Below are 19,665 nucleotides of genomic sequence, written 5' to 3' on the forward strand. Positions count from 1 at the left end.
TTACCACAACCTATTTTCACATCATTGGCAAACTTGGAAACCTTAATTTCATTCCTTCCTTCAAGTCATTGATGTAAATAGTAAACAAATGAGGCTCAAGAACTCCACTAGTTACATCCTTCTAGTCTGAAAAGGACCCATTTATTCCAACTCTCTGTATATTCTTTGTGACAGCCAGTTTTCAAACACACTTCCTCCTGTACCTTGGATGCTTAGTTTATGCACCAGCCTCTGATGTGGCACCTTATTGAATATACTTTGGAAGTTAAATACATCACATCTATTATGCCACCTCCACTTTGCCCGCCCTTCCCCTGCCACCCATCAACTCTCCCTGTAATCCTTAAAGAATTCAAGCAAATTTGTCAAACATGATTTACCTTTTACAAAACCATGTTGACCAGATTGGATTATATATAACTTCCCTAAATGATTAGTTACTTCCTCTTCGATTATTAACTCAAGCATCTTGTAAACAAGAGACATTAAACTAACTGCTCTACAGATCCCCACCTTTTGTCACCCTCCCTTTTTGAACAAGGGAATCACATTAACTGTTTTCCAGTCTTCTAGTACCCTCCTGGAATTGAGCAGATTTTGAAAATTTTCAACCAAAGGGTCCACTATCTTTGCAGCCACTTCCTTTAAAACCCTTGAGTGTAGGCTATCGGGTCTCTGTAAATTTCTCCAACACTTTATCCCATGTAACTGTCATTTTAACAAGTTCTTCCAAGTTATTTGAAATCGGCCCATCCATTATCTTAAATATGCAGTGTCCTCTATGGTGAAGACGTACGCAAAAATTTGGTTTAACATATCTGCCATTTCTTTGTTTCCTGTTATTAATTCACCAACCTTGCTCTCTAGTGGACCCATACTTAACTTAGCCACCTTCTTCCTATTTTTTATAAACTCTTACTGCACGTTTTGATATTATATGCAAGTCTTCTCTCAAAATCAATTTTCTCCTGATGTCAGTAGGTCCGCTAGACACATGACTAATTTATATAACAGTATTCAATTATAGCTTTCTCTCCTTGAAAAATACATGTATAATCACATTTCACAATATAATGCAGTCCTTAGAGTCAATCTGTTCATTGGCTTCATGAGTTGGTTTGATCTCTGCAACTATATACTTATCTCTGTTGTACTCATTGCTTATACTGAAAAGCTTCCAATATCGTGACTTGACTCACCACTCCTCTGTGAGTCTTGGCTCTGCATCAAAATCAGAAGTACATTGATCATTGTACATTACTTATGCACCCTCTGCAGGAAGGTTTCTTACTGTGATCACTTGATTTACATGGATATTTCTGCCATGAGTCCCAGTACAAACATGGACTGCAGATTTGGTCTACTCTTCCACTGTTGAGTCTTGTACTCGCTTACTGTTGATTTTAACTCTGTCAATCCATCAAAATGTTCCCTTCCTCAAAACATTGCATTCTGCTTCAGTTGCTGTCTTTCTACTCTCCCCTCTGGGTTAGGCTGCACCAGGACCAATTACATACAAAGACAATAACGTTTTAATAATTCTGCCAGTGTAACACTAGTAGTAGACAGTGGAGTCACACAGGATATAAACAAGAAATTAGCAGATCCACAGATTTATCTTAACAGATACATAGGTTTCTCTACTGCCCCATTGGAGCCACAGATGTTTTATGTGCAAAGAAGTGATTACTTTTGGTCTCTTCCGGCTTTTGATTGTGGATGCCAACTTACAGCTCATTGTTTGCTCAAATAGCTATGGGTTGATATAATCGTCTAACCTCTGATCTACCTCTGCAGATGTGATGTCTCTGGTTTTCCATGGAGTTACTAGTGAATACGTGATACCCTTCACAGCTGATTTCTGCATGATTGTTTGCATCTATTCTCTCACTGCAGCATTCAATGCCTGCAGACCTTCTGTCCTGTCTTACTGTGCCAGAGTATAACTAGCCATTACAACATTTCTATCCTCTCCATGTAAGATGTGAACAGTTAACACGCCTTGTTATAAACCCCCAGGGCTGCCAAGTGCTGCTCAATATGCTTTGGCTTCTGTTGTGAGAGAACAGAGAAGACCACAGTTCACACACAAGAGCTCCGGTTGCTGCTGCAGTGGTGGAAGTGTGCACAGAATGACTCTTCAAGTGATTCGGTGTGCAATTGATGGCAGACTTATGTGTGATTTGCACAGAAAGCAAATGTGGAAGTGCATCTAATTTCTATTCTAAATTAAAATAAATTCTAATTCCACCCACATGACACTTTTTCGTTGAAACTTCTTCCACACGTCCAGCTTCATTTCCTAAAATCACATCAAGCATTGCGTCACCCCCATTCCCACACCACCACCACCACCCACTTGAACTCATGTCTCTGAGTCAATAGTTTTCTGACTTAACCACTATGCTTCTATACCCAGCTAATTGAAATCCCCTACTAATACTGCCTTCTCTTTGCACTGTCCAGGAATTCACCTCCGATTTCATTCGTGTATCTCCCTTCCTATTCAAAAGTTGAAGGTACATTCAAAATGAGTATTCATCATTCCCACTGCCCTTTACAAACTCATTCTACCAAGGCCTAACATTGTCAATCATCCTAAATAGGTTGGGCAACAACCATACCAGGACCAGCAGCATTGCTTACAGGGTCCATAGGATGACATCTTTCATTTTGTCCTGGTGGAGGCAGTGCCATAGGTTGTCCTTTCCCTTCTAACGGCTGAGATGATAGATTCATAGACCCGTACAGTGCTGAAACAGGCCTTCAGCCCAAGTCGTCCATGCTGACCAAGTTGCATAACTGAGCTGGTCCCATTTGCCTGCATTTGGCCCATATCTCTCTGAACCTTTCTTATTCATGTAACTGTCCAAATGCCCCTTAAATGTTCCATTTATTTTGTGTGAAGAAGTTGCCCATCAGGTCCCTTCTAAATCTGTTCCCTGTCACCTTAAACCTACACCCTCCAGTTTTAAAGTCCCCTACTTTGGGAAAAGACTTTGGCTTTTCACCTTATCTATGCCCCTCATGATTCAATAAACCTCTATATGGTTATACAAACCTCGATAAGGTGTAACATGGAGACAGATGCTTTCAGTTTCCTGACCCTGACAGCTTCATTTCCACCATGGATGTCGAGTCTCTGTACACTTCCATCCCCTATCAGGAAGGCTATCTGCCTCTTTTTCGACAACAGACACAACCAGTTCCCCTCCACCACCACCGTCCTCCGTCTGCCAGAACCGGTACTCACCCTCAACAACTTCTCTTTCGGCTTCTCCCACTTTCTCCAAACCAAAGGTGTAGCCATGGGTGCTTGCGAGGGCCCCAGCTGTGCCTGCTGGGCTACGTGGAACAGTCCATGTTCCAAGCCTACACCGGTAACACCCCCCAACTCTTTCTCCGCTACATTGACGACTGCATTGGGGCTGCTTCCTGCACCCGTGCTGGGCTCGTCAATTTCATCGACTTTGCCTCCAACTTCCACCCTGCCCTCAGATTCACTTGGTCCGTCTCCGACACCTCTCTCCCCTTTCTGGATCTCTCTGTCTCTATCTCTGGAGACAGATTATCCACCGACATCTTTTACAAACCCACTGACTCCCATAGTTACCTTGACTACACCTCCTCCCACCCTGTCACTTGCTATTCCTGCATCTGTTCCCATGATGGGGCTTTCCATTCCAAGATATCGGAGATGTCCTCTTTTTCCCTTCCACCACCATCAATGCTGCCCTTACCTGCATCTCCTTCATTTCCTGTACATCTGTCCTCACCCCATCCACCCCCCTCAGCATAACAGGGACAGGGTTCCCCTTGTCTTCACCTACCACTCCACGAGCCTCCGCATCCAACACATCATTCTCTTCAAATTCTGCCATCTCCAATGGGATCCCACCTCCAGACACATCTTCCCCTCCACACCACCCCCCACCCCGCTTTCTGCAGGGATTGCTCTCTCCACGACTCCCTTGTCCACTCGTCCCTCCCCACCAATGACCCTCCTGGCACTTATCACTGCAACCGCGCAAAGTGTTCCACCTGTCCCTACACCTCCTCCCTCACCACCATTAAGGGCCCTAGATAGTCCTCCTAGGTGAGGCACTGATTCACCTGTGAGTCCGAGGGTGTCACTTATTGCATCCGGTGCTCCCAGCATAGCCTCCTCTATATCGATGAGACCAAACGCAGATTGGGTGATCGCTTCGTCGAGCACCCTCGCTCCGTCCGCTGCAACAGGCAAGAATTCATGGTGGCCAGCCACCTTAATTCCACTTCCCATTCTCATATTGATATCTCTATTCACGGCCTCCTCTACCTCCACGTTGAGGCCAAATGCAGGTTGGAGGAGAAACACCTCATATTCTGCCTTGGTAGTCTCCAACCTAATGGTGTCAACACTGATTTCTTTAACTTCTGGTAATGTCTCCCCTCCTTTTTCCTCCCTTTCCTCCCCTTCCCCCTCCCTGTTTTCCCTCATTCCTGTGGCCTCCTCACCCCTCCCCCACCTTCATGACCTGTCCTCTACCTCCCTCCTATTCTCTATCTCCTTCCCTTTATTCCATGGTCTACTGTCCTCTCCTACCAGATTCCTCCTTCATCAGCCCTTTGCCTCTTCCACCTATCACCTCCCAGCTTCTTATATCATTTTCTTTCATCCCCCCTCCACCACCCACCTACCTTCCCCCTCTCACTTAGACTCACCTGTCACCTGCCAGCCTGTGCTCCTTCCCCTCCCCCCACCTTTTTATTCTGGTTTCTGCCCTCTTCCTTTCCAGTCCCGATGAAGGGTCTCAACCCGAAATATCAACTGTTTATTTTCCTCCATAGATGCTGCCTGACCGACTGAGTTCCTCCAGTATTTTGTGTGTGTTGCATAAGGTGTAACATATCTGATTAGACTTGCTTGGACTGTTATTGGAGTGCTGTATAGTCATGGGCAACACGTCCTGTTGTCCCACAATTATAGCACTTCCCTATGATGTTAATGAGGCAGAGGTCTACCTGGAGCAGGCCTTCTCTCAGAGGGCAGCAGTGGTCCCTTCATTACACCTCAACCGCATCCATCCTTAATGCAAACTACTCCCAGAGTTCCAGAGTTAAAAGCATGAATCTGCCCCCTTCCTTTATCTCCTTCACTCAGGTCCTTTTCCCTTGGAAATCGTATGTCAAATGGCCCACTGTTCCGTATGGGTTGGATCACCTGGATCATAACCTTCAAACACCTTCTGATTATTGTCATTTGAGTGAGCCACTAATGTCGAACCCCAGCAGATGGGTTGTTTGCTAGTAGGTTAATTCTATCCAACTCTGGTCCAAATACCCCATTAAAATTATTCCACAAAGTTCTTGGATGTTCATTTAGTCCTTATTTAAACTTCCTTAGGATCTCTTCCATAATACCCCAATGTTACCTGTATGGCTGCCTTCATGTTGTTTGGTGTTCCACCACATCTTTGCTGTAGGAATAGCAGTGCTGAGAAAAGTATGGGGTCTAGACACGTACCAAACAATTTAACCTCTTCTCTGTCGACCAATCAATGCATTGCCTTTTGTTGGTTACTGCTGCAAGGGTAACATATGGGTTTTCCACTCTATTTAGCAAAGGCATCTCCTTTTTCATGTCAGCCATGGGTTTTAGAATAGGGCAAGGGAGTATTAGTCCAGCCAGGATCACTATTAATGGTGCCACAGGCAATACAGAGCTGATGGTGGACAGAGACGGCAGATGCTGGAATCTGGAGCAACAAACAATCTGCTGGAGGAACTCAGCAGGTCGAGCAGCATCTGTGGGGGGGTGGGGGGGTGGGGAGAAGGAATTGTCCACATTTCAGGTCAAAACCCTGCATCAGGACTGAGAGTGGAGAGGTGAGATGGCCAGTATACAGAGGGGAAGGCGAGTGGTGAGACAGGAGGCGGTGGACTGAGCCAGGGGTGTAAGAGGACAGGCAGGTTGCACCAGGTAGGGGAGTGGAGAGGGTGCAATGAGATCCCACCACCAGCTACACCTTCTCCCCCCCCCCCACCGCTTTATGCCTTTTACAGGGACCACTCTCTCCGTGACTCCCCGGTCCGCTCAGCATCCCCCTCACCCATCCCTGACTGCTGGCACTTTCCCCCTCATCACAGCAGGTCTAACACTTGTCCTTACACCTCCTCCCTCACCACCATCCAGACTTAAACAGTCCTTCCAGGTGAGGCAAAGATTCGCCTGCACCTCCTCCAACCTTGTCTACTGCATTTGATGCTCCCGATGTGGCCTCCTCTACGTGAGCGAGACCAAGTGTAGACGAGGCAACTGTTTCACAGAGCACCTACACTCGGTCTGCAATGGCCATCCCGAGCTCCCAGTTGCATGACATTTCAATTCCCCTTGCCATTCCCACACTGTGTCCATCCTCGGCCTTCTCTACTGCCAGACTGAGGCCCAACACAAACTGGAGAAGCAACATCTGATATTCCGCCTGGATAGTCTACAACCCAGTGGCATTAACATTGAGTTTTCCAATTTTAGGTAACTCTCCCCTCCAGGGGGTTACTCCCCTCACCCCTTTCCCCTTCTCTCTCCTTCCAATCTTCCCATTTTTGTCCCCTTTCCTGACTCCCCCATCAGCCCTCCATCACCTATCTGCATTCCCCTCTCTCTCCTGGTTCCATCCACTCACTACATACAGAGTTCACCCCTCCCCTATCTGGCTCTGGCTCCATTTGCCATTCACCTCTCCCCTGATGGGAGCTCCCCATTCTCACCTCCTTTACTAATCAGAGTCCAGCACTGGCAGCCCTTTGTGCTCCTGCTTATCTCCCTCCAGCAGCTGTTGCCAACATTCAGCCCCCTCCTCCCCCCACCTCGCTCCATTTGCCTCTCAGGTTTTTTTTTCTCCCTTTGTTCCTGAGGAGCAGATCGGGAGGCAGATTTTGGAGAGGTGCAAAAATAACAGGGTTGTTGTCATGGGTGACTTCAACTTCCCTAATTTTGATTGGTACCTCCTTAGTGTAAAGGGGATAAATGGGGCAGAGTTTGTCGGCTGTGTCCAGGAAGGATTCCTGACACAGTATGTGGACAGGCCGACTAGTGCAGAGGCCATACTGGACCTGGTACTAGGCAATGAGCCTGATCAGGTTTCAGATCTCTCGGTGGGAGAGCGTTTTGGAGACAGTGACCATAACTCCTTGACCTTTACCATAGCCTTGGAGAGGGCTAGGAGCAGATGATATGGGAAAGTATTTAATTGGAGGAGGGGGAATTATGATGCTATTAGGCAGGAACTTGGGAGTGTAAATTGGGAACAGATATTCTTGTGGAAGTGCACAGAGGAAATGTGGAGGTTGTTCAGGGAGTACTTGCATGGGGCTCTGGATAGGTTTGTCCCATTGAGGCAGGGAAAGGATGGCAGAGTGAAGGAACCGTGGTTGACAAGTGACATAGAATATCTTGTCAAGAGGAAGAAAGAAGCTTACCTAAGGTTTAGAAAGCATGGATCAGATAGGGCTCTGGAGAGTTACAAGGTAGTCAGGAGGGAGCTTAAGAATGGACTTAGGAGAGCTAGAAGGGGGCATGAGAAGGCCTTGGCAAATAGGATTAAGGAAAACCCCAAGGTGTTCTACACGTATGTGAAGAATAGGAGGATGACTAGAGTGAGGGTAGGACCGATGAGGGACAAAAGAGGAAACGTGCCTTGAGTCGGAAGAGGTAGGGGAGTTCCTTAATGAATACTTTGCTTCAGTATTCACCAGTGAGAGAGACCTTGACATCTGTGAGGATGGTGTACAACAGCTGATATGATAGGGCATGTTGCTGGAACTTTTGAAAAACATTCTGATAGATAAGTCACCTGAGCCGTACGGGATATATCCAAGGTTATCACGGAAAGCGAGGGAAGAGATTACTGCTCCTTTGGCGATGATTTTTGTGTCCCCACTGGCCACAGGAGTGCCAGAAGATTTGAGGGTGGCAAATGTTGTTCCTTTGTTTAAGAAAGGGAGTACATTGCTGTACAAGTACAAAGCACATTGATGAAGGTAGATCAGTGGATGTGGTGCACATGGATTTTAGTAAGGCATTTTATAAGGTTCCTCATGGAAGGCTCATTCAGAAAGTCAGGAGGCATGGCATCCAGGGAAATTTGGCTGTGTGGATTCAGAATTGGCTTACCCATAGAAGACAGAGGGTGGTGGTAGATGGAGTGTATTCTGCCTGGAGGTCGGTGACCAGTGGTGTTCCACATGTATCTGTTCTGGGACCACTGCTCCTTGTGATTTTTATAAATGACTTGGATGAGGATGTGGAAGGGTGGGTTAGTAAGTTTGTTGATGACACGAAGGTTGGTGGTGTTGTGGATAGTGTAGAAGGTTGCTGCAGATTACAACAGGACATTGATAGGATGCAGTCCTGGGCTGAAAAGTGGCAGATGGAGTTCAACCCAGAAAATTGTGAAGTAGTACACTTTAAAAGTTCAAAGTTGAAGGCAGAATACAAGGTTAATGGCAGGCTCTTAGCAGTGTGGAAGAACAGAGGGATCTTGGGGTCCACGTCCATAGATCCCTCAAGATTGCTGCGCAGGTCGATAGGATTGTTAAGAAAGCATGTGGTGTGTTGGCCTTCATTAGTCGGGGTATTGAGTTCAAGAGCCGTGAGGTAATGTTGCAGCTCTATAGAACTCTGGTTAGACCACACTTGGAGTACTGTATTCAGTTCTGGTCTCCTCATTATGGGAAGGATGTGAAAGCTTTAGAGAGGGTGCAGAGGAGATTTACCAACATGCTGCCTGAATTGGAGAGCATGTCTTATGAGGATAGGTTGAGTGAGCTTGGGCTTTTTGCTTTGGTGAGAAGGAGGATGAGAGGTGACTTGATAGAGGTGTACAAGATGTTAAGAGGCATAGATCGAGTGGACAGTCAGAGACTTTTTCCCAGGGCGACAATGGCTAACACGAGGGGACATAATTTTAAGGTAATTGGAGGAAGGTATGAGGGGATTGTCAGAGGTAATTTTTTTTTTACACAGAGTGGTGGGTGCGTGGAACACCCTGCCAGCAGAAATGGTGGAGGCAGATACATTAGGGACATTTACAAGACTCTCAGATAGCCACATGAATGATAGAAAAATGGAGGGCTATGTGGGAGGGAAGGGTTAGATAGATATTAGAGCAGGATAAAATGTCAGCACAACATCATGGGCTGAAGGGTCTGTACTGTGCTGTAATGTTCTATGTTCGCCTCCATCTATCATTCACCTGCCACTTTCTCCCAACTCCACCCCTGCTCCCTCGCCTGCCTGGTGCAACCTGCCTGTCATTTTACACCCCTCTTCAGTCCATCAATCACCTCAGACTCCTTTCTCACCACTCCACTTCATCCTGATGCAGACCCGAAACATCAAGAATTCCTTTCCCCCCACACGAGTTGACCAGCTGAGTCCTTCCAGCAGATAGTTTGTTGCTACAGAGCTGATGATTCTGGTGATGGGTCAGGAGGGAGCCTGTCTCACCGGTCATAATCATCATCAAAATATCTATTAGCTTTAATCAGCTAAAGCATTCCAATCAATCTTTCTGCCTCATTCAGTCCATCTCCCTAAATGTTTTGATTTCCAAAGGCACATATTATACATCTCTGGGCTGAAAACTGAGGCTGCAATGTATTAATCTCCTGATGACATTTAGTGCAATCTGCTGAATGATGTGGCTAGTCAGTATCACACACATAGAAGCAGAATGTTGTAAAGTGTCATGGCAGTCTGCAAATCAGACACTTTTACTCTGTATTTGTCAGCTGTTAAGTGGCCTTCTCTGTTTCTTTCTCAGCCTTACTACAGTGGAATGGTGCCTTTTCATGTCATTCCAGGGTTTGGTAAGGAGTTAAATCATGTTTCTCTCTTTACAATATTTTTATTGAATCCATGAAAAAAAAGAGTGCATGCATCAAGAAAGAGAATAAAAATACTACTGAATACGTTGTATTAAATCATACTTAGATTACAATACTCTAAATTAATAATCACATATAGTGGTTAATAAAGGAAGAAAAAATTGAAATATTTTATTATTAAAAAAATCTACTCCCACTACCAAAACCCAAAGCTGTTAGATGGAAAAAACAACAAGGAAAAACTTTTAAAAATGTAACCGTGTCAGCCAATATCTGCATTTCAGTCCCCAAATCAGAGATTTTGAAAATAATTCAAAAAAGGTCCCCACAGGGTTTGAAAGTCTAGGTTAGGTTCAAAAACTGAACAGCGAATCTTCTCTTGATTCAGGTATGACATAACATCCCGTAACCATTGAGCATGAGTAGGCGGAGTAACTTCCCTCCAGTTAAGCTATACAGCTCTCCTGGCTATAAGAGAAATAAAAGCCAGAGTATGTAAATCAGAAGCCTTCAAAGTTATATCTTTTTCTCCAACAATTCCAAATAGTGCAGTCAAAGGATTAAGTTTAAAATTTATTTTGAAAAGTACAGAAAAAGTATGAAAGACCTCTGTCCAACATTTTTTAAGACTCTGACACATCCAAAATATGTGAATTAGGGAAGCCATTCCGTTACTGCACTTGTCACAGTAAGGAGATATGTCAGAATAAAAACGGGATAATTTATCTTCAGACAAGTGAACTCTATGGACCATTTTAAATTGAAGGAGAGAATGACGAGCACATAATGAAGTAGTATTAACCAACTTGAAAATTTCATTCCAAGTTTCTTCAGAAATTGACATCAGCAAATCTTGTTCCCAAGCGTTTTTAATCTTATCTAGTGGCACCTTACTCATTCCTAGTAATCTGTCATAAATATTAGATATTGAGCCATCCTGAAAAGGTTCCAAATTAAAAATTACATCTAATAAATTCTTATCAGGACTCAAAGGAAAAGATTGTAATTGAGATCGAAGAAAATCTCTAATTTGTAAATATCTAAAAAAAAATGAGTTTTTGGTAAATTATACTTGGTAGACAATTGTTCAAACGACGAAAGGTTTCCTCCAACAAACAGATCTTGAAAACAAGTAATACCTAATTTGTCCCACTCTTTAAAAACTACATCATGTTAAATCATGTTTCTAAACCCATCTTTCTCCTGTTCCTTCTGTTCTCCTTCATAGAGATAACACCACATCAATATCCCAGCCTAGGTCTGTCCCATTTCATTCACCCCCGTCCTGTTACAGCTGGATGATTAGCTGTTAAAATGTCCTCCATTTTCCACTTCACTAATTATGTAGCATCCTACTTATCAGTACTGAGCCAACCATAAAAGAGGAAAATGAAGTAGATTGCTCCACACAGATTTCCTACTCAGGTCTCATGACCAAGCCTCACCACATAAGTATTTAACTTGGCCTTTGATTGTCTCTTATTACCGCAATAATAACTAGCTCTTCTGCCTGCTACTGAGTCCCTGGATGCCATGGGAGATGCTTCAGAATAAACCCATTGTTTCTCATCTCACTACAAGAAAATGGCTGCTGTCTTGTCGTTTTCAATTTATGAGGTGGCTGAGACTACAAGCTCCAGCAAAGCCAAACAATCCTCCAATGAGAATAATGAGGAAGAGAGAATGTTATGTTGAGGCATTGCTCCTTTGATTATTGACTACAGCTCTGCCTTCAACACAACAATCCCAAGCCAGCTTGTCACCAAATTCTGAGACCTAGGACTCAACACCTCCCTCTGTAACTGGATCCTTGACTTTCTAACCAACAGACCGCAATCAGTGAGGATAAGCAGCAATACCTCCGGCACGATTATTCTCAACACTGGTGCCCCACAAGGCTGTGTCCTCAGCCCTCTACTCTACTCCCCATACACTCATGACTGTGTGGCCAGATTCTGCTCTAACTCCATCTACAAGTTTGCAGATGATACCACCGTTGTAGGCCGTATCTCAAACAGTGATGAGTCGGAGTACAGGAAGGAGATAGAGAGCTTAGTGGAATGGTGTCATGACAACAACCTTTCCCTCAATGTCAACAAAACAAAGGAACTGGTCATTGACTTCAGGAAAGGGGGTGGTGTACATGCACCTGTGTACATCAATGGTGCTGAAGTTGAGAGGGTTGACAGCTTCAAGTTCCTGGGAGTGAACATCACCAACAGCCTGTCCTGGTCAAATCATGTAGATGCCATGGCCAAGAAAGCTCACCAGCGCCTCTACTTCCTCAGGGGGATAAAGAAATTTGGTTTGTCCCCTTTGACTCTCACCAACTTTTACTGATGCACCATAGAAAGCATCCTATCTGGATGTATCACGGCTTGGTACGGCAACTGCTCTGCCCAGGACCGCAAGAAGCTGCAGAGAGTTGTGGACATAGCCCAGCGCATCACGGACACTAGCCTCCCCTCCTTGGACTCTGTCTTTACCTCTCATTGTCTTGGTGTAGCAGCCAGCATAATCAAAGACCCCAGCCACCCAGGACATTCTCTCTTCTCTCCTCTTCCATTGGGTAGAAGATACAGGAGCCTGAGGGCACGTACCACTAGACTTAAGGACAGCTTCTACCCCACTGTGATAAGACTATTGAATGGTCCTCTTATACAATGAGATGGACTCTGACCTCACGATCTACCTTGTTGTGACCTTGCACCTTATTGCACTGCACTTTCTCTGTAGCTGTGACACTTTACTCTGTACTGTTACTGTTGTTACCTGTACTACATCAATGCACTTTGTATTAAGTCAATGTAACTGCATTGTGTAATGAATTGACCTGTACTATCAGTTTGTAAGACAAGCTTTTCACTGTACCTCGATACAAGTGACAATAATAAACCAATATCAATACCAATACCTTTATCTCATGAAGGTCCCGTGTCAGTCTCTAACTATGTCCATTTCATAGTTTAATTGCTATCCATGGTTTCTCAAACAATTCTTGGTTCACAGTTCTGAGATCAGTTAATTCATACCAGGAAATTTCCTTTCTCAATTAAGTCATTATCAATTTCCTTTTGTTTTAGCATTCTCAGAGAACTTCATGGACGATTAACCATCCTTATATGTGTCGACTTCCAAATGTCTGTTCAAACTGAAAATGCTATCTATTCTGTTCAGGGATTTTTGTTCTTAACTCTTTGACTCTTACAGTGTAAAGCTACACTGAAGGAGCATACAAAGCAGGAGTTAGTGTTCCATCAGTGTATGGCACTCACTAAATGGTACCTCAAAAGAGGCTTGTTTAAGGAGTAAATGGAAACTCCTGCTGAATACTGGTGTCCAAACTTCCTCTCAAACAAAGAATCCACAATGAATAGACATAAGCCAGTGAACTCATCTGACACTTGTTTTGCCACACCTACCTGTAGTTACACTAAGATCTATTGTCTAAAACGATCTATTGTCTCAATGCTGTTCATAAAGTTTTCCTGGTATAGTGCCAAGTAATAGTTGAAGGCCAAGGATAATAGAGCTGCTTGGCACTGAGATAATAACCTGTCCTCTCTGTTTGTTACAAGGACATACAGGTCTGACTGCTTAAAGTCTGTATCCATTTCTTTCATCCTTTTTCACCCAAGTAGCCAATTTCCTCTAATGTGGTTATTCTCTCTTCAAACAGCAGATTTACATCCAGTTGTTGCCTCCAAATTTTACTTACTTTATTCAGCACATCTCTCTCTCTAGTTGTATTCATTATAGATGGCTCATTATAGGTTAATTGAATTCATACAAAAATTAATTACTTTGGTTTGAAATACATTTATTCATGTGTTTGCAAATCTAGAAAACACTTGAATGTGTAAACATAAATTGAAGTACAGGCAAGAATCCTCAACTATTTGGCAGCGTGCCTATATGTTAAAATTAGTCCTGTGGCATGGATTTGACATCTAATTAAACAGTATGTTATATTTAATAAGAACATTTAAAACATAAACCATAATTAATTCTGAACACATACAGCTGTGAAAAATGCAACAAATTACGTTGAATAAGAAATATTCACATTCTAACATCTACATTGCAGAAATACACTGAGGTAACATGACAATTTCAGGCCCTATATTAAAAAGGAAGTTCACAAACTCCAATTCAACTTTCCTTTTCAAAGCAAAATACATAATTATTGCATCTAATTATTCATATTGATTTAAGGAATTTAAACACTATCAGCTATTTTTGAGAATATAAAAAATACATTTTCCTGTCTGCAGTTCTGTAACAACATTGAATATTTTCAACCCTGCTACATGTAAACATCCACTCAGGATGTTGTTGCACATTAACTTCATACTGATCACCACATGTGCTCTTCTTATCCCAACTTATCATATTGCTACTCAGAATATATCACAGAGAATTCATTATAACTGATTCACTTGATTCTAGTTATTGCTATTACATTAACATCAGATTTCTTTATACACGATTAATGCTTCATACACCTCATTATCAATGTCCTATTTCTCAGCGTATGGTACATGTAATTCGATCAATGCAATATGAAAATGTTACTGTTCTTAATAAAACAAAACAAAGCATTTGGTTGTGGTTCATTCAACTGTACACTGCATTATATTTAATTCTGTTTAGTTGTTTTTCATTCATCCTTGAGAATAAAAACAAGAGCGGCTTCCATAACTATAAATGGCTTAAGGCAGTTGTTGAAATTTACGCTCGGATTCAATGTCTGATTCACCTGATTAAAACAAAATTTTATAGAATTAAAACCAAAAAAATAAACAAAAATAGAAAACAGTCAAATTAAAAATCTCATTAGAGCTGCTTGCGAAAGGATATAGTGAAAGATTGATTAAGTTAGAAGCTGCTATGCTTAGTAACTTTTACTGATACTTTTTCAAGCACTGTTCATACTCACTCCCTGTGTTAAATGTATTGCAGGCAGAGATGTCACAGTGTCCTGCAGCACCTGGTGGTCCAATGGAGCCAGGTAAACCTGGCAGGCCAGGACGTCCTGGTGGACCAGGTAATCCCTGTGGTCCTTGTTTTCCGCGTTTTCCTTCACCTTGAGGGCCTGCACAACCAAGTGAAAGTTAAAACCTCGCTCAAATGAAGAAGTTTGTTCCTGAGATATTTAAAGTATCATGAAGTGAAAGCATAGCAACACCAAGTCTACAAATCAAAAGCGGTTCCAAAGAGATGTGAATTCTCTGTGTGGGCTTCTGGAGTCTAATGTGAGACTAATTAGAATATTTCTCTTCTAATCTTCGATGAAGAAGAATTATTAGGCTACAGGAATGGCTGAAGTGGGCAGTTATATAAAGGACATACTGGTGCGCTGTGTCTTTAAGCATGAAACATGCTGTTTTCCCTGTATCTATGTTTATTTACATTATCAACTTATCAAACAGCAGACCTATGTCATGCATCTTCCTTTCAGACAATTTAATAGCTTCACAGGCACTTAACCTGTCAGTTAAAGGTTACAATGCGTAAATAGTTTGAAAGATGCTGCTCTGCAAGTAACCATTTCTGGGAATATTTTTGCTGCATCTCAATGCATTCCAGAGCTATTGTATAGTATGTTTTACTGAGGTTAGAGTAGAATAATAAAGGTTTCATCTGGAGAATTGTTGAAAAGGAGCTCAATTGGCAGAATTAATATTTCCTGTTCAACCTAGTTTGATGTGAAGGAAAAATCAGTCAAATGAAACTTTGCATCAAGCGTAGAGAAATACATCTGGGTAAGATTTATAGGAATTTACATTGCACAAAAACAATCAATACATGGAATAAAACTTCTAGATCAAGTAGATTTAAAACTCTGGTTATTTTGAAACAATAGGTCGTCTAAGATCTTTGCAGATGGATGTGTTAAAGTGAACCAAATATCCAGTTTTTATCTGATTGTTGGTGAATAGAATTGAATTAGTTATTAAATTGAGTTTCAGTAATTAGTGAAGCCTGTTAAACCAGTTAATCTACTTTACACAGCTGAGATTCAATTCTTTTACCTTGTTCTATGTTAAGGAGGCAGGTAAAGAATTGCTTTGTTTGTGTTAACATTCAGTTGTAGCTAAATTCCTCTAAGCCTTGCCAAAAGCCACCATTTACACCTCCTTCCAGTATGAATTTTAGATTATTTTTAATTCTGTATGTCTACCACAATCAAAAGGTGAGTGAAGATAATCATTATGATCTGTACCTGGGGTCCCCCTGGGTCCTTCAGAGCCTGGTGCATTGACTCCTGGGCTTCCTTTCTCTCCCTTTTCACCAGGTTTACCTGTTGACAAAAAATTTCAAATGTAGAGAAAATTGAAACTATACAGGATCGTCTGTGCTCTCTTCAATCCACTCAATTTGTATGGGGTTTGATCATCACAGTGCCTGAGATCAGGTACACAACACCGTTACATTAAGTTCAACAAAAGCAGTAGTAATTTCCAAATCCACACCCGCAATTCCTCAGGTATTCAAGCCAGTGAATATTGATGGATAATTCTATAATGCTGCACTCTGTGGACATCCACATTCCCTTTTTTTTCCCCAAGGGTAATATAGGAATTGGAAACCTGGATGTTTAGGCCATTTCCTAGTAATCAACAAAATCATCAAACTGAGCTAGGATCGTGGAATAGATTGCTAATGTCCTGGCAGATGAGCACTGAGCACAGAGAACTATTGTGCTGGACACAGAAAGCCACCACAAAAGAGCCCGAATTTCCATTCACTGCCCTGTGCTTCTTAAATTAAACAGCTTTCCATATAGCAGGCAGAGTCTGAAATTAGGGGGAAAATTTACCGGCATTCTCCTCAAAAGAACAGAAATCAGGTTGACTCTGTAAAGCATTAGTAAAGCAGATTATCACAACATTGTGCAGTTAAAGAGTAGGAAAGGACCAACTCGTCGAGCTGGCGATATTTTCCATGAACAAAATAAGATTGCATTTTGACGTTTGAGTAGGGAGGTATAAATTACCGATCTCTCCGGGGTAGCCAGCTTTGCCAGCATTGCCAGGCATGCCAGGTATTCCTGGAGGCCCTCGATTTCCAGGTGGTCCTGGTCTCCCTGGCTGTCCAACCTCACCGGCTGGTCCCTGGATGATCCGTACGGGTACTGGGTTGTTTGTAAACTCATTCAAGACCAAATCAAATTTCAACATGTGATCTAGTGATTAATAAATAAAAATGTGAAGGTTATTACCAAAGAACATCAGATCATCAGTTATAATCACTCAGCTATTTGGTCATCAGAGACGTTTGTGAAATTATGAAACTCCTAGCACAAATAATTGCTCAGTGGAAATGCAAATTCTCATAATTTTGTGAACTTTTAATGGGCTCTTTAGGGTGCAGGATTTACACAATAATATTCACAATGCTTGCATGGGATTCAAAAACTATCCTAAACAAGGAAGGCCAATAAATATCAAGTACTATGATGCAATACATTAATGTATGTACATTGAACTCCATTTCTGAAATTTGATTCAACAAACTCAAATTCTAATTTCAGAAATGCAAACATATTAAATCATGTATGGAACATATGTGACTGAGGATGGATTTCTACCCTGTGGAATTTTATATTCATGGGCTCTGAAATTACAAATGAGTTATTAACATACAAGTAGTTAATGATGCAGGTTTTACAAAGCCCCACAGGCTGATCCTGCATGTTTTTCATCTCGAACGGTCAGCAGAGCCCTCTTAAGTATGACTCTCGACCCTCAAATTCACTGTTTGTCAATAATGCAATGGCTTCATTGCGGTGCTAGGCTCTCCAATATCCCAGAGCAAACTTCATCCATCTACCAGCAGAATTCCCCCACTTCCTTTAATCCAGGCCACACTGTGTACCTGGAGTGCAGGAATGCTGAACGTACAAAGTCTCTGTAAAGTTCCTCCATTCTGCTTGAATGGCCTGGTTGGTCTCAGTCTAGCATTACTACTGTTTTAAATATTTAAATAAATGTAAATTTCCTGGTATGATAAATTATCAAAGCAAGTGTGGCTGTTTTCCTCTTTTTTTTGCAGATTAATCTGTTACTTACTCTGAACAAGCTCCTCACAAGCTTGGCTAACCATCTGATAAACTGCAGTGAGGGATTGAGGTTCCCCCTGCAAACAAAAAAAAGAAAACATAACTCCCGAATATTTCTAGATTTGCTGGAAACTTTCCTTTGGAATTATCATCAGGAAAAACAAAGAGAACAAAATTTCACCTTCTCTCCTTTTTCTCCCTTTGCACCAGGCAGTCCCTGTGAAATAATTTTTTAAAGATGAGTAATCAAACCAACTGTGCAAGATTACATTTCAGAACTGAATGCAAACAGATGTATATTTCCAATGGCCTAAGTAATGGCAGATTTGGCCTGCCACTCATGTCTTCTGCCTGCTGCACTCTCCTGGCATGGATGCAGAGGGCCATACAAACTGACAGAGACAAGATGCAAGTAACTTGAAGGTAATCAGCCAGAAAAATCTCATGCTGTTTCTTCCACCACATTATCTTCTGGAAAAACTTATAATCATATATTCTTTAATCTGTCTTTCAGAAAGTAATGATTTCCATGTTCACTCCTAACTTATTCTGCACACTGCAACTCTTGCTCTAATACCCCATTTGATATCCAGATCAATTAGTAGTGTTAACACACAAACACCATCATCTGTTTAAGTTGTTTCTCATTGTAACCAGTAATACCCTGTGTAAGTATTCAAGAGTATTTCTGCACTTTTCCAACAATATGTCTATGCATCATGTTAAAGCATCCATGATGAAAATATCCTTCCAGCCTCATTTCAGATAATTCTAATACAATCTTTGTCCATTAATATTGGACAATGAATGTAATCATTATTAATCATCAGTAGCTCTATTTTCTGACAAGCTGTGACTCACTAAACTTTTCATCTAGACTAAATCTTCAATATTTTGCCTGAACATGCTTTCAAGTTCACTGCACTCTATTATAGTTCTTGGCTGAACTTATTGACATGCATCCTCCTCCTTAATGAGAAATTTACAGCTGTGTCAACTGACAGACCACTTAACCAATAAAACCAGAAAATGCTGGAAATACTCAGCAGGTCAGGCTGCATCTTGGAAAGAGAAACAGAGCTAATGTTTCAGATTGAAGACCCTTTGTCAGTACTGGGAAGGAGGGAAAAGAAGTTCACTAAGCTGCAGAGAGGGTGGGGTGGGGGTGGGGAAATGTCTCTGTCATGTTTGCTCCAATGAGCAAACATGACAGAGACTTTCTGTACAGGTGCCTCTGAAATGCCTTCCTTCTTCCTGAACCATGGCTTCCCCTCAACCATGTTAACAAAGCCCTCGACCACATCTGTGCCTCTGCTCTCACCCCCTCTCCTCTGGGGCAGAACAAGGACAGAGTTCCCCTCACCAGCCTCCACGTTCAACAGATCATTCTCCACAATATTCACCACCTTTAAAAAGATTCTACCACCAGACACATCTTCCCTTTCAGCATTTCATAGGTAATGTTCCCTTTGTAACACCCTGGTCCACTCTTCCATCAGCCCTGGTTTTACCCTATCAGAGACAATCCCCTCCCTCACCAACCCTGCAGCTTAACAAGCTGCTTCTCTCTCCTTTCCAGTTCTGACAAAGGGTTTTTGACCTGAAACATTAACTCTGTTTCTCTTCACACAGATACCATCTGACCTGCTGAGTATTTCCAGTATTTTCTGGGTTTATGTTAGATTTCCAGCATCAGCAGTATTTTTTTGATCTTCAAACCATCTAACCAA

At 42.3% G+C, this 19,665-nt stretch overlaps 1 protein-coding gene across 1 annotated transcript in view; it reads right to left on the reverse strand.

The window, feature by feature from the left end:
- Positions 1–14,385: 14,385 nt before the first annotated feature.
- The window catches only part of LOC127579037 (collagen alpha-1(XIV) chain-like), a 105,925-nt gene continuing 100,645 nt past the window's right edge, over positions 14,386–19,665 (reverse strand). The window contains exons 44-49 of the mRNA XM_052031671.1: positions 18,117–18,152; positions 17,946–18,012; positions 16,871–17,059; positions 16,097–16,174; positions 14,810–14,965; positions 14,386–14,629 (exon numbers count right to left, since the gene is read on the reverse strand). Of these exons, the coding sequence (XP_051887631.1) occupies positions 14,583–14,629; positions 14,810–14,965; positions 16,097–16,174; positions 16,871–17,059; positions 17,946–18,012; positions 18,117–18,152 (573 nt within the window). The 3' untranslated portion in view covers positions 14,386–14,582. The remainder of the gene's footprint in view (positions 14,630–14,809; positions 14,966–16,096; positions 16,175–16,870; positions 17,060–17,945; positions 18,013–18,116; positions 18,153–19,665) is intronic.

Source organism: Pristis pectinata, chromosome 16, assembly GCF_009764475.1.
Source record: "Pristis pectinata isolate sPriPec2 chromosome 16, sPriPec2.1.pri, whole genome shotgun sequence".
Classification (NCBI taxonomy): Eukaryota; Metazoa; Chordata; class Chondrichthyes; order Rhinopristiformes; family Pristidae; genus Pristis; species Pristis pectinata.